Source organism: Dermacentor albipictus, chromosome 2, assembly GCF_038994185.2.
Source record: "Dermacentor albipictus isolate Rhodes 1998 colony chromosome 2, USDA_Dalb.pri_finalv2, whole genome shotgun sequence".
In the NCBI taxonomy this organism is placed as follows: domain Eukaryota; kingdom Metazoa; phylum Arthropoda; class Arachnida; order Ixodida; family Ixodidae; genus Dermacentor; species Dermacentor albipictus.
This window is the reverse complement of record NC_091822.1, coordinates 162,070,071-162,085,699: the sequence shown is the minus strand read 5'-3', so window position 1 is coordinate 162,085,699 and position 15,629 is coordinate 162,070,071. Positions and strand designations below refer to the sequence as shown.

At 48.6% G+C, this 15,629-nt stretch overlaps 1 protein-coding gene across 7 annotated transcripts in view; it reads left to right on the top strand.

Moving 5' to 3' along the window:
* Nucleotides 1-15,629, top strand: part of LOC139056213 (nucleoside hydrolase-like) — a 29,613-nt gene that overhangs the window by 11,249 nt on the left and 2,735 nt on the right. For 5 of the 7 annotated variants that reach the window (XM_070534246.1, XM_070534250.1, XM_070534248.1 and 2 more), the window contains exons 2-3: nucleotides 10,689-10,920; nucleotides 12,825-12,976. In XM_070534246.1, coding sequence (XP_070390347.1) covers nucleotides 10,689-10,920; nucleotides 12,825-12,976 — 384 coding nt within the window. Of the gene's footprint in view, nucleotides 1-10,432; nucleotides 10,558-10,688; nucleotides 10,921-11,761; nucleotides 11,848-12,824; nucleotides 12,977-15,629 lie in introns of those variants that run through there. The other 2 variants (XM_070534247.1, XM_070534251.1) reach the window with 2 other exon arrangements.

The following is a 15,629-nucleotide window of genomic DNA, read 5'->3' as shown; positions in this document are numbered from 1 at the left end:
GAGGTAGCCTCGGCAAGCAGGGAGAGTGGTTTGGAAGACGAAGCGGCGTGGTAGTGCACCGAGACACAGCTAAATATGTGGTCGGCAGGCTGAAACCCCGAGACCGAAGTCTTCGGCGACAGATCGAGAGGCGGTGCAAGTCTGTCACGACCTTCGGCAGCGAGGTAACAGCAGCCCGACTCTTCTTCCGGTCAAGATATCGGCCTGCACGCCTTCCAACCAGCTCTCAGAACGTTCCGCCGGACACTTTTTTTTTTCAATAACATTTCATCCTTCATTTGATTAATCATCGCGTGTTCATTTTTTGTATATTCTGTTACTGTAGTATTTGCCGCGTTTATTGTCGCGTGTTCTTTTCATTCGGGCCGCGTATTTTCTTTATTATTTGGCGAGTTTTGTAAATTCCCGCGATGCGGGCTTTGTGTTAAGAGTTGGTGTTTTTCTTACCCGCACGCCTTCAGCGAAGCGTCGCAGCTTATTGCGCGTGGTTTGCTTACTCTTTTTCTATCGTGTCGCCGGCATGATCTTATTTTATTAAATTGAGCGTTTCTTTTTTTACGTCGCCTCTCACCTCATGCCTCTCATGGTCCACGGTCGATCAGGCGTGGGCCGGTCAGCAGTCGAACTTTCGGTAAATGCACGCGGTGTTGGTTTGTTGTCTCCCACGAATCCCCTCTGCTTCGGAGAATGCAAGTAATTATACTCCAGTCTTTGACAGTGACACGCGCAGTGTAATGGAGAGGAAGCTTCACAAATAATACAAATAATTGAAGCACTCGATAGACTCCTTCAGCATTGAATCTGACGCCATAACCACGAAGTGCTCAAAGATAGAAAAAGAAAATATTGCTCTAAGGACGGAAAATACTACTCCCTCTTCAGCGTGTAGAGCACTAGGTGAGCGACTGAACTCCAGCCGAGGCATAACTAGCCAATGTGGAACGGTACTCGCGAAACAGAAATATTGAAATCGAGGGCGTTCCCACCGCCAAACCTGAAGCCTTGTCAACTATGCTAAAGCAATTTGGTGATGCCATCTCTGAACACACAACTGAAGTTGATGTAGACTCGTGTCACCGAGTGCCAAGAAAGAATAGAGGCTGTCCTAACGTGGCAGCACAGTTCACTTGTGCGAAACGAGATGCCGTCGCTGAAAAAGCACACAAAAAGCGGGTGTCATCTGATTTCGGTTTCGAGGGCAGCACCCCACTATGAACATTTATGCCCGGAACTGAAAAAGCTGCTTGCGCAGATAATCCAAAGAAAGAAGGCAAGGCAATGGAAACATGCGTGGAATATAGGGCAGGAAAGATCTTTGCCACAGAAAAACAGATGACTCACGAGTCCTCCGGGCAAGATACACCGAAGACCTTGGCGAGATAGACTTGTAGTTTTTACCCCCCTTGGTTTACCGCCCTTGGCCGGCGCGGTCACATAGTACTCATGAAATAAGATATATATGGCGTAGCCCGGAACTGAAAAAGTTGCTTGCGCAGATAATCCAAAGAAAGAAGGCAAGGCAATGGAAACATGCGTGGACTTTAGGGCAGGAAAGATCTTTGCCACAGAAAAACAGATGACTCACGAGTCCTCCGGGCAAGATACACCGAAGACCTTGGCGAGATAGACTGATGCTGTTTTTACCCCCCTTGGTTCACCGCCCTTGGCCGGCGCGGTCACATAGTACTCATGAAATAAGATATATATGGCGTAGCCCGTGTTAGATATGGAGCTGGTTCCTGCGATTACTTCGAGTTCCCCAGACCACATCGGATTGCAGCACAGCTAATTGAGGAATGCAGAAGCAGGAAAGCGCATTCCAGAGAAGCGGCCGAGCAAACAAGTTTAAGGCAACAAGTTTACGTGCCAACAAGTTCGTGCGCCGCCGGGATTAGCAGGTGGGCATCCGACAATGAAGCAGGTGCAGCCCTCCCCTTCTCATTGTTCGAAGTGCATTGCCAGTCTGCGAGGCAAGTCCGCAGCAAGCCGCCAGGTGTGACCCCACGACACGGGCGCCTACCATTGGCTGAGAGTGGCGTCATCGGAGTGGACTCTCCCATTGGTCAAATATGACGTGACTAGCAGTGCTCGAAGGGTTTATAAGAAGCCTTCCAGAGAGACCTGAGGATTCTGGAACATGCCCTGATTCCCTGATTCATCTCTCTCGAACTTCTTGCCGCGGGCCGCAGCGTCCGAGTTGCTGCTGGCCCGTAATGACTGTACAACTGTTAATTGACGCTCAGCTCCCTGTACATAATGTAGAATAAATCCCTCCCAAGTTTTGGGTTTATCATCCCGACGTCCCGTCCCTCAACCCCTACATCTGGTTGGCAGCGGTGGGATCGCCTCCGAATGCATCAGCTGGTGGCAGCGCTACGGATCAACCTTCGTCGAGAAAGATCATAAGGAACCGGGAAGAACGAAGAAGAGAGAGCCTTCGTCGAAAGAGGTCCGAAGAAACTGGGAGTAGCGAAGAAGGAGCGAGCCTTCGACCCAGGGAGTCCGGAGGAACAGGCAACAGCGGACGAATGAACCGGATGGCAGGGTGCTGTAACCGTAAGTGAGCGCGTGGTTTTTTTCCTTATGATTCGCCAGACTCAAAGGTTGTGTGTTCAATTTTGATAGTTCTGGGAATCGGGAGTTTGATGCACTGTGTATTTGCACAAATTAATTAAGGAAAACAGTTTTAACCACCTGTCGGGGCAGCTGCCATGGATCTTAGAAGGTTGACGAGGTTAGATTTGTTGTTGGTGTGCGACGATTTGGGAGTTGAGGCGGACGAACGGATGAAAACGCCAGCTATCATAAAGGCGATTGAAGATAGTGGCAATGATGATAAAAGCATTGAGCTTGCTTGGGAAGTGATACAGGAGCCACGGGAGCATGAGCGTCGTGTACGTTTGCGACAGCGTCGTGAACTTAGGAGTAAGCGTCAGCGTGAAGAACGCGAGAATGAACGGAAGCATGAGCTTCAAGAACTTACTCTTAGGTGTGAGCTTCACGATCGTGAGAATCAACGTAAGCTTGAGCGAGAGGAAAAGTATGAGAGAGACAAGGCAGCACTGATCAAAGAGATACAGTATTGTGATCAGTTATTGGCACAGAGACAACGGCTGTCTGAGAATTCTGTAGGTAGTACAGAGCGAAATAATGAGGAAGTGTCTAGCGGACTTTCGCCAGAAGCCGACGAGAAGAGTAGTGCCTGTGAGATTGGCTGCCGATTCATAAGTGAAGGGAAAAGGCTAGCTGCTAACGATGCCTTAGTGGCAATAGAGGCCGTTAAAGGCCAGAGTGAGAGCGACGAGGTGCTGTGCCAACAGATGACTGTGGAGACAGCTAGGCCAGCTGCGAACAAATTGGCACAGTTACCGCGTGTGTGCGTCGCTGGTAAGGTTAGCGAGGTTGCTAGCGAAGAAAAGGGTACTGCTGACCCGACAGACGCGAGCACCCATGTAGAGCCAGAGGTGCGTGCAGAAGCGACGTGCGAGCTGGACGATGCAGTTGAGAGTAGTTCTCGGGATGGCGAGCTCCGTAGCTCACGAGAGAACAACTGCATTGTTCAGGGATCGGTGCGGCTCTCCGCCAGTCTAGATAGCCTAGAGAGGGATGGTTTAGTTATTCATCATTCGGACTGTGCGCGTGAGACAGCGATCGATACCGACGGGCTGTGTGCCGATGCACAGCGTGAGCTGGGCAATGTAGCAGAGGGCAGTTCGCAAGAGTGCGAGTTGTCTTACTCGAGTAAAGCCTGCTGCATTGTGCCAGAGTCGGTTGGGCTGTCCGCCAGTCGAGGCAGAGAGAGTGTTGATTTAAGTGAGAATCACTCAGACTGTGCGGGTAAGAGACCGATCCGGGCCGACGAAATGTGTACCGGCCAGCACGAGGCACGAGGCGACATGAAAGCGAGTGCAAAGAGAAAGCGCCGTAAAAAGAAGCGCGGTAAAGACCGAAAGTCGGTAATTAATGTAGCGCCGCCAAAGATGGCGAGAAACCCAAATGGGCAGGGCGCGAGGAGAAGCAAGGTGCGGTCGTCATTGACGATGTTGACGCACCCAAAATGTTCAAGCCACCGGTCAAAGGGGGACCGCGAAGAATGTTCTGCACGGACGCGGACAAAGGGCACGAGGCAGTTAAGCTCCTCGTCGTTCCGCAGTTCTTTTCACAGCTCAGCGTGCAGTTCGAAGAAACGCAAGGTGGCAGGACGAGACCAGGTGGGGAGTGGCGACGCGGTCAGTCGAGTTCGTGTTGAAAGCGGGGCGCCGGGACGCAAATTGGCAGGAGACCGTAACGTCTTGGGGGAGCTGATAGTTAGTCAGCCCTTTTGTTGTCTCTCGGCAGCCAGAGTAGCTTTCAAGCCGCGACGACCGCGAGGACGGCTCAAAGTATGAGTCAGTCGTAAGCAATCGGGAACGGGAGGCCAAGAGCGCTTCCGTAGAAATGAAGTGTTTGTTTTTTATTTTTGAGCATCGGAAAGTTTTCGCGATTTGAGACTAGGATTTCTTTCAAGGTGTAAGGTATGAGCTCTGCTTATGATTTGTTTGAGAAGCTCCGAGATTTGAAAGATGCGTTTTAAGTAAACATGTAGTCTCGCGAGATGCTCATAAATAAGTAAATAGGCTTTCTTTGTGTGTGTGTAAATAACCTGAGGGTCAAGGTTATCGTTCAGAGGCCTATGGTAAAGCGCGTGTGTTATTTAACCTTCTTTCTTTTTAAGCGTTTTTGAATTTTGTAAGGTTAAGCGCGTAGATTTGAGTGAGTGCATGATTTGCACGGAGAAGCGTTCTTAGTTCCATTAGCGCGTGTCCTGTGTGGACGGAAGGAAGCAGACTTTATGACTGGGTTGCTAGTGTGTGTGTGAGGGCAGCCGTGTATTCTGACTTCTTTAGTGAACGTGCGTGGAACGAGTTATTAAAAGACGCATTATTTTAAGAGTTCTGCGGAGTGTGTAAGTCCCGCAAGTTTAATTGTTCGTTTATGTCACGTGTCCTGTAGGACTTTCAGGGAAGAAACGTGAGTAAGCGTGAATGCAAAGTTTGCCTACAACGCAAGTACGCGTTTTGTTTAATGACCACAAGGCTAGTGCGCTTGTGATTACGTACTTGTGAGGTTGACCAGATTGTTCAGTGGCACCATTACGTGCGATAAGTACGCCACTGCGATAGATTGGAAACATGCTGTTCGTGTAGTTAGGCCACTTAAGTTATGTTCGGCTGTTTCCATTTGTTGTTTGCATCGTCAACGACCTTTTTGTTTTGCAACAACAATAGTAGTCTGGTCTTGTCGGCAATCGAGGAGAAATGCATAGCTGTTTGGAAGGGTGGTTGGAACTGTTGTCAAAATTGGGGAACTAAAAGATCAGGGTTCATTTTGACTCAGTAATAGCCTGGCGAGTCAGGGGCGAAGAGCCTGCGCTTACACGTGGGGCAGCACTGTGTTGTTTTGTTTGTTTGACGTCTGTTCTCCAGGGCCAAGGATCCCGAAGTTCGTCAAACGTGGCTCGACCCCAGTACCCTGCAGCTTCTATCAGCGTTCCTCATGGCCAGCGAATTGATTTCACCGGCCATTCAGAACAACCGGGGTGAGGACGAGCTGTTAGATATGGAGCTGGTTCCTGCGATTACTTCGAGTTCCCCAGACCACATCGGATTGCAGCACAGCTAATTGAGGAATGCAGAAGCAGGAAAGCGCATTCTAGAGAAGCGGCCGAGCAAACAAGTTTAAGGCAACAAGTTTACGTGCCAACAAGTTCGTGCGCCGCCGGGATTAGCAGGTGGGCATCCGACAATGAAGCAGGTGCAGCCCTCCCCTTCTCATTGTTCGAAGTGCATTGCCAGTCTGCGAGGCAAGTCCGCAGCAAGCCGCCAGGTGTGACCCCACGACACGGGCGCCTACCATTGGCTGAGAGTGGCGTCATCGGAGTGGACTCTCCCATTGGTCAAATATGACGTGACTAGCAGTGCTCGAAGGGTTTATAAGAAGCCTTCCAGAGAGACCTGAGGATTCTGGAACATGCCCTGATTCCCTGATTCATCTCTCTCGAACTTCTTGCCGCGGGCCGCAGCGTCCGAGTTGCTGCTGGCCCGTAATGACTGTACAACTGTTAATTGACGCTCAGCTCCCTGTACATAATGTAGAATAAATCCCTCCCAAGTTTTGGGTTTATCATCCCGACGTCCCGTCCCTCAACCCCTACACCCGGAACTGAAAAAGCTGCTTGCGCAGATAATCCAAATAAAGAAGGCAAGGCAGTGGAAACATGCGTGGACTTTAGGGCAGGAAAGATCTTTGCCACAGAAAAACAGATGACTCACGAGTCCTCCGGGCAAGATACACCGAAGACCTTGGCGAGATAGACTGATGCAGTTTTTACCCCCCTTGGTTCACCGCCCTTGGCCGGCGCGGTCACATAGTACTCATGAAATAAGATATATATGGCGTAGCCCGGAACTGAAAAAGCTGCTTGCGCAGATAATCCAAATAAAGAAGGCAAGGCAGTGGAAACATGCGTGGACTTTAGGGCAGGAAAGATCTTTGCCACAGAAAAACAGATGACTCACGAGTCCTCCGGGCAAGATACACCGAAGACCTTGGCGAGATAGACTGATGCTGTTTTTACCCCCCTTGGTTCACCGCCCTTGGCCGGCGCGGTCATATAGTACTCATAAAATAGATATATATGGCGTAGCCCGGAACTGAAAAAGCTGCTTGCGCAGATAATCCAAATAAAGAAGGCAAGGCAATGGAAACATGCGTGGACTTTAGGGCAGGAAAGATCTTTGCCACAGAAAAACAGATGACTCACGAGTCCTCCGGGCAAGATACACCGAAGACCTTGGCGAGATAGACTGATGCTGTTTTTACCCCCCTTGGTTCACCGCCCTTGGCCGGCGCGGTCACATAGTACTCATGAAATAAGATATATATGGCGTAGCCCGGAACTGAAAAAGCTGCTTGCGCAGATAATCCAAATAAAGAAGGCAAGGCAGTGGAAACATGCGTGGACTTTAGGGCAGGAAAGATCTTTGCCACAGAAAAACAGATGACTCACGAGTCCTCCGGGCAAGATACACCGAAGACCTTGGCGAGATAGACTGATGCAGTTTTTACCCCCCTTGGTTCACCGCCCTTGGCCGGCGCGGTCATATAGTACTCATAAAATAGATATATATGGCGTAGCAGCCTCCGGAAAATTACTGTGATAGTGTTACTAATTTCTTTTTTTTACAAGTTAAAAATGCTCCCCTGCTAGGGCATGTTTACATTATATGCAAGCAAGGTGCAGAGAAAGTGCTTTCTTCAAGCCGACTATAAGCCAAAAGAAGTTCTCCACGTGTTTTCTAGTTTTCGCAACGTGAAAAAGCTGCGACATTGACAACTCACAAATTCGACCAGTTAAGCACTTATTATCTTTTGCCCCTACACAGTCGCATACGCAACCTAACGTTAATGCATGGGACGTTTCCGGAAAGAATGCAACTAGCCAAGGTAGGTGTCCTTTTTAAGGGCAGAGACAGAAATAACCGAACCAAGTACAGGCCCATATCGAGTCTGCTCATTTTCTCTAAAGGCTTAAATAATTTAATAACCACATAACATCTTTTTATCAAATGCTGGGCATAATAAGAAAAAGTCAGTTCGGCTTTAGGAATAGGCCCTCCGCCGAGCTGGCGCTCGAAACACAAAAGTAATTTCTTCTAGATTTCTTCTAGATGCCACTGGAACGTAAATTACTAACACTCGGGACATTCGTGGATTTTTCAAAGGCATTCGACCGGATGTCATGAAAACTTGTTGAGGAAACTTGAAATATATGTATTCAGGAAATATATGTATTAGATTTAATCAACAGCTATCTGAAATCTCAACGCCAGAGCGTTGTAATAAGTAACGAAGCTTCGGACGATCTCGCAGTCGCATCATTTGTACCTCGGGGAAGTATTGTACGGCCACTTTTATTTAACCTTTACATAAATTACGTGGTGAACATTGAACGAACAACTCGCTTTATAGTCTATGCCGACGACACCAGCTTATCCTTCACCTCGACGGACACAGAAGGCCAAGTGCACAATGCGAACACTACGCTCAGTAATTTACATACACGGAGCAAATGATATTACCTATTAATTAATACTACCGAAACCAAAGCACCGTTTTCTAAATCCGGAAATCGTCAGGCAAACGTCGAGAGTGTTTTAAAATTTGGCAAATGCCTACCTTTATGTTGCTCCATCAGAAAAATCAGGAGTTATATTTGAGCAAAGCTTAACGCGGGATGTTCATATCGATAAGGTCGTTACTAAAGTTGCTCGTGTTGCTGGCATTCTGTCTTGCCAGGTTACGCTTCTTACTTCCCCAAAACATCAAATTTCTGACAGGAACTTCCTTTTTCTTTCGCATGTCACGTGCTGTCACCTGGGTTTTGCTGCTACTTTTTTTTGGAGTTGGAGAAATCACTAGGTGCATTAACTAATTCAATATTACGCGCTCACACTGAGCATCTCTTTGAATAAAAAAAGTGCATCATTTCTGCATTTTTTTTTTATTTTGCTTCTCAACAGGGTGCGAAAAGTGAAGCCTGGCTATCTTGAGAGATCAGCTTGTCTCAGGGAACCTCATATCACGTACAACACACGTAACCAAGAAAGCTGCCACATTCCCACCTCACAAACGCAATACGGTGACGCAAACGATCCGCCGGATTGCCATTTCTCCTAAACAGACAACAAGACTTTTCATTCTCTTAATACGATGTATATACTTGCATTTTTTTTGCTTTTGTTTCGATATGATGTACGACCAACCAAAAATTTTACGGGTTTCAGAAAACGTCCAGATTCCGAGCAGCTTGCAATAGTAGTCAGTAAAACCGAACATCACAATGTTGTCAATTACATTTACTGGTAGAAGCTTTAAATGCGAATACTACGCTGCGTTGTGAGGCTGCTCGGAAATTGGACGTTTTCTGATATCCCGTGGTTCGTAAACTGTTTTTGTTGGCGGCACTTTTGTGGATGTGTGTGCGTGCGTGCGTGCGCGCGTTCGTGTGTCTTCCCTTAAAACATGTACATTCTTTGCACTACATTGTCGCTGTGTAAATGCCGCTATCGTTTATGCTGCCAATGTGATATATTTTAGTTGTTACAGACCTCGTCGAGCATTCCCTTGTAATTTCTGTCTATGCTCCTGACAACAGCATTTTTATGCACTGTTGTCCAATAACCTATGACTTTGACTTCGTATATAGAACTAAATAAAGAGTCCACAAAAGATATAACAACGGCATAAAGGATGGTCACGTGGAGATCATGTCCTCCGCTTTGGCGCGAATGGTTCAAAGTGAGAAGGCAATTTCGTAGGCAAAAAAAGTGATAAATTTTCTTTGCAGGAAATGATGATAGACTTCTAGATGAATATTCTGTCGATCGAGCTGGACGTAATACTTTCCGCTAGTGTCCCTTTAAGACATGCTGCATATCCAGCGCACTCGATGGCACCGAGGACAACGTCGTTTAAATAGGTAGCGGTACAAGGTAGACAGAGAAGTTTTGAAAGGGAAAAAAGATGAAAGAGATGTATACAAAAATGCTAGAATGAAAGACATGTATCGCATAGCTGATAAAATCGAGCACCAGGCTAAGTGACTGTCACCGCCCAGTTTCAAAGGAGACCCCAATAAACAATCATTATCTTGTCATCATCGTAGGGTCCTTCGATGCCAAAGAGGTTCCTCTAAGCGGTACAGAGTTGCGCACTGCTGGCAAACCTGTGTGGCCTCGAGGCACGCACCCTACTTTTTTCGAGTCGAGATGGAGTGTTGAGCGGAGGAGTGCTCAGGAATACCGGGTTGGACAGCCGGCTCGCGGTTACTCATCGACCGACACGAGCCGTAACGTTCGTTGCACTTTGCACACGGAGTCGGCGAGACAAAGTTATTTCAGTCGTGCGGAGAACCGCACACTCGTGTTTACAACGCGTTGCGACAACAGCAGCGGCCATCCTTCCGCCGCATCACCCCGTGCGGCTTGCGACGTCGCAAGTGCGTTTACCGTGTTCAACGCTGTCGTCCCGCCTGCAGCCTCCCGCAAGTATTTCAGTCGCGCGAGCAACCCCAGGACTCAAATGCTTTGTAAAAAAAATACATGAAAAAAGAACTAACGTTTTCAACGCGTTGCACCAACAGAAAGGATCATCCTGCCGCCACGTCGCCCCGTATGGCCCGAGACGTATAGGTGTTTACCGTGCTAACATTAGACAGTTTTAGTTACACGTACGTAGAGGCTTCACGTACCCAAACGTGAAAAGCCTACGTACCTTACGTGCACGCCATCTGAAACGCTTTTAGCTACACGTACGCGACGCACGCCAAGAGGGACCCCGTAGCTCCATCTATCGGGAAATGTGAACACGGCGGTAGCCAATGCAATCCTGTCGCCGTGTTTCGATGCGAGCCGTCTGCGCGCGCGCGGCCCGCTATCGCTTGTTCGTGACCTTGCGGAACTCCAGCGTGTAGCTGTCTGCGTGCGCAAGAAACGCACGCAAAGAATTGAATCTCACGTACGTCCGTGAGACGCGCGCGCGCGCCCGCTACGTTCTGCGCATGCGCACTGCTCACACGTTGAAGCTCTACGTACGCAAAGCCTCTAGGTACGTGTAACTAAAACAGTCTACTGTCGTCCCTCCTGCAGCCTCCCTCGGTTGCGGGGTCCAGCCATGAGTGGCGGCGACAGCGGCCAGACGGTCCGGGACCGTCGCCTCGTGCTGGACGTGGACTGCGGAGTGGACGACGCGCTCGCGCTGGTGCTGGCCCTGAGCCTGCACTCGACCGTCGAGGCCGTCACCTGCGTCGCCGGGAACACCACCGTGCGAAACGTGGTGAAGAACGTGCACAGGGTGCTCGCCGTGTGCGGCAGAAAAGACGTACGTGCGTACCGCGTGCACGTGGATTTTGCATTTGCAACAATCTCATTTATTGATTGATTGCTTGCTTGCTTGATTGATTGATTATGGGGTTTTACGTGCCAAAACCACTTTCTGATTATGAGGCACGCCGTAGTGGGAGACTCCGGAAATTTCGACCACCTGGGGTTCTTTAACGTGCACCTAAATCTAAGTACACGGGTGTTTTCGCATTTCGCCCCCACCGAAATGCGGCCGCCGGGGCCGGGATTCGATCCCGCGACCTCGTGCTCAGCAGCCTAACACCCTAGCCACTGAGCAACCACGGCGGGTCAATCTCATTGCGAGCAGCAGTCACGAGCTAGACAATGGGCTGGCTGGGGGTGCCTATTTCGGAGATTATCAAATTCCACTACGTTCAGCAGCGTAGCATTTTCGGCTTGTTGGTGCACGATTTGAATAGCAATGAATAGCGCGCAGGAGGTGGTGTTAAAAACTTTATTCAAACAAAGGTGTTCGGGGCACGCAGGCCCCTGGGCCCCCGCACGACCGTACTCCACTCGAGACGAGACAGTAAAATTCAGACACACACGAACAGTGCGAGCGCCTAACTTCCAACAAATTACATTTTTCACATACATAACTTTTACACGCCCGAAGAAGGACATAACGCTTATACAACTGGCATCCGCGTCTCAGAAACGCTAGCTCTTTATCGCAGAAGAAAATAGGTGCGTTTTCACATGCGCGTTCTGCTCTGTTTATCTTCTCAGCTTCAATGATTTCTCGAGCTACCCTGTCTTTGCTCCTTCCTATGGCAACACATTTATCAAGGAACGACTTGCACGTTTTCGACTCGCAGGAGAGGATGTTACCAGCAAGTGCCCTCCTTCGCCCATGCTGATATTGCGAGCTTGTTCCATAAGGCGCTCGTTCAAGCACCTACCGGTTTGTACAATAGAGTGGTTCCCGCATGACAAGGGAATTCGGTACATGACGCCTTCATCGCAAGTGACGTAAGGTTTCGGATGTCTGACCGTGCATCCTCGCACTTTATTGTGGTCAGCCTTTCCGATCTTGCACAATGTGGCAAGTTTCTTCGGAACCGAGAACGCGACCGTTGCATTCGCCCGTTGTCCAATTCTTTTCAGATTGTGGGAAATCTTATGCGTGTAGTGCAATACAACAAAATGTTTCCGTTCACCAAGCACCGTATTCGGAATACATTGTATTTCTGATTTTAGTTTCCTAAGAATCTTCTCGGCAACAGACACTCGAACATGTGTGGGATAACCAGCATTAATTAGCCTCTTTGACTGCTGTTTAAAACTGTCACTAATCATGTGTGTGCGTGATTTTTGGATAGAATTCTGAAAACACGTGCTGACAACACATCTTTTTTACAAGTTCTGAGTGCGCAGAATGACATGGCAGCACAGGTTTGTTACTTCGTGGCTGGTAGGCCCAGCAAATGGGATTAGCGTGAAAGGCGAAGTTCAGGTCTAAAAATCTGATCGCATCATTATCGAAGAGGCTTGCTAATAGCTGGTTACCCCACGTCGCCGATGACACGTCGCCGATAACATTGCGACTAGTGCTGCCAAGACGCAGTCTAAATGTAGTTTGGCTAGTCAGCACTTTAGTTAGGTTGTAGTGTAGGTGTATTCGGAAACAGCGACGATGTCAAAGAAGTTCTACGCCTTTCGGTAGCAATTAAAAATTAATTGTTCCTACAAAACAGTGTAAGCAACATTTGTTTTATCTAAAGCGGATTGGCAGGGAGGGTTGTTTATCTGCTTTATGAGCCATGGGAACATTTAGTGCGTATTTCTATTCATTGTTGGTGTACTTGAATATTTTCACAATAAACCGAATTGAATGGATACGTGGTACTGACGGTGAACTCCAAAGAAATCTATCGCCAGGTTCCGGTGTACCGCGGTTGCGAGCAGCCATTGAGCCAGCCACTGGACTTTGCCGACCAGTATCACGGCTGCGATGGCCTCGGAGACGTCCAGGACCAGTTTCCATGTACTGACGACGACGAAGACGACGATGACGGCAGCGTGGATGGAAGGTGACGAAAACGTTTCATCGAATAGGCGGGCCTGACTTTTCTTCTAAAGGGACTGTCTGCCGCTTCTCGAGTGCCTTCTATATTGTATCGGAATAGAAAGTCTACCCTTCGAAGTGTCTAGACGTTCAGTGATTTCGCTTAAAAGCGAGTCGAAACTTTAAAACAAATTTTTTTATCTGTGTAGTCACTTCTTAAAGCTGTGTACGGATGCCGATAACACTGATTACTGGGCGGGATGGCTATCTCAGAGGCCATGCATCAATGCACCGCTCCGTCCACCGTCACGCCGTTCGTTTGCACAAGGCGACGACAGTTTTCAACATGCACAAGCTGGAAACAAGAAAGAAATTATGCTCTCACGTAAGGATAACGTTAGCAGAAGCGCATAAAGTACAATTTCGGGCAATAAAAAGACACAGTTTCGTCTGAAAGGTGGATCATCGATTGCGATAGCAAATTAGCAGACAGTCAATCGACGTAAGCGTATTACTTTTATTGGCCGTATAAACTTGTTAACATTTCATTGCTAACTAAATTATAAGCACGGTATCAGCAAACATGAAGCCATCACACTCGATGACTGCAGACACGATGTCAAAACGCTTGCGTGAGGAAACGCGGCAGCAGCAGCGAGCGAAGTTGGCATTCGTGCTGTCTAGCGCTTCAACGCAAACCGAGCGCAGAGGACACACAGCATGCACGAAGCTACGAGCCGCCGTCGCACCTTGACTGCCCCCAACGCAGATCGCCCTGAAGATGCGGCCGCGCAGCCGCCACATGCGCAGTAGCAGCCGGAGTAGAACGCCGCCCCCTCAGCGCCTCACAACGTTGGGTGCCTCGCGCGCGGGAGGAGACGGCACGCTTCCTCTTCGCAATCGTCCCTTTCGCGCAGGCAAGATCGAGCCGCGATCGTCGGCTCTAAAACCCCTTAAACTTCGTAAAGTAGTGCCGCGCTTTGAAGAATGCTGCCTCCTCCTCGCGCGCTCTGGCCGGCGCCGCGTCGCTATTGGCCTAATAGCATCACGTGGGCCTTCGCGCCGTGCATCAGCGCCATTTTTGCTCGAGAAGCGTCTACGGAGTGGCGAGGATCGCGTGTTGGCGCCGTTGCTACGCGCGAGCACTGTAGGCGCCGCCACGGTCGAGGAGGGAGCGCGAAAGAGAGGAGAAACAAGGAGGAGTGAAGGCGGAGGAGGAGAGTGTCGCTACTTTACGAAGTTTAAGGGGTTTTAGTCGGCTCCCCTAGCACGTACAGCGTAGGGCGCGCGGCGACGGTGTTATCGCCCCTTGGACTTTATGCGGAGTCTCACGGCGACGCCGACGGCAGAAATGCGCTTGGAGGGTCCGTATAATCGATATCGCAATAGTATTGTATACAAGCGAAGTAACTCTCCCTGCGCGGTTTTATGGTTACGTGACGGCGCACCAGTCGGTTGCACTGTTTCACGGTCGCGCGACGCCATATGTCATTCTTACACAACTTTCAGAGACAAATTAAAGATGTCATTCCTTGTTTATGGCATACAAGCATGCTCTTTTGCGCCAGTGTGACACACACGCTTCTCATTCCTACCGAAATCCAAAGATATGTTCCGAGCGGTCGAAAGCCATTTAAAAAAAGCGAAAAAGAAAATGCTCACAGCTAGCGCTCATGATACAAGTCAGCTTTGCCTCCACGATCGGCCCGCGTTAGAAACCGCAATGAAACCCTCACGCAGGCACTTATGACGTGCTAAGTATCGATATCGACCCAACCGTGCCGTTGATTACACAGCCTCCGGGGTCGACACGCTTTACTTTGCATCGACAGCAAGAATGAAGGCCGTTGAGTGTCTTGTACAATGCTGTCGGATTAGAAAAAGCACCGAAGTAGTTACCAACATGAGATTCCTAACCCATCGTCACCTACGTTGCTAAGTTTCCAGTAAGTCTAACAGTAATGTTTTGCTTGGCTAATTAAATGGTCATTCTCGTTGCTAAAAGGTTTACTTTCGCTCACCCTATAGTAGCATCTGTTATAGGCACTTGTACACTGCGTAATACTTCCAGATCACTGGATCACGCGCCACACAGAAAGATGGCTGTCGTGGGCAAATGCCATTAAAGAGAAACATTTTCCGATCGAAGCCACATTTCTATTATTGTTGTACTTGTTACCTGTTGCCCTCGCTGTATTGCGACACTTTGCTTCCTCTTTTGTTCTTCCATAAATTAGCTGCTGTGGAGAGATTAAGGTTAAAAATACCTCGTCTACTTAATTTCCGTTTGTTTTGCAGAAAAAGAACGGATATGTGAATAAAGAAATAATTTAACGAAAATAAATTATAGATAACACAGTGATATAAAATGTATTCCACGACGAATCGCTCAAGCAAATCATAACTGCTATCTCCGTCAATATACAATTGCAGGATACATTTTGCATTCGTTGACCTTTGGTGAAGGTTTACCAACATCGATGGAAGGTCTCGAGGCGCAGGCGAGTCCTAGCTCAGTCCACACTAAAGAATATTCTTAAGTGAATCAAGCTCTGCTTACGTACAAGACTGTGCACGATGTATTACTATAGAACGCTTGCATCACTGCACAGGCTTGCTTGTCACCACACGCCGATTTAGTAGGCTTCGTTATAGAAAAAAGAAACCTGCGCGACTGT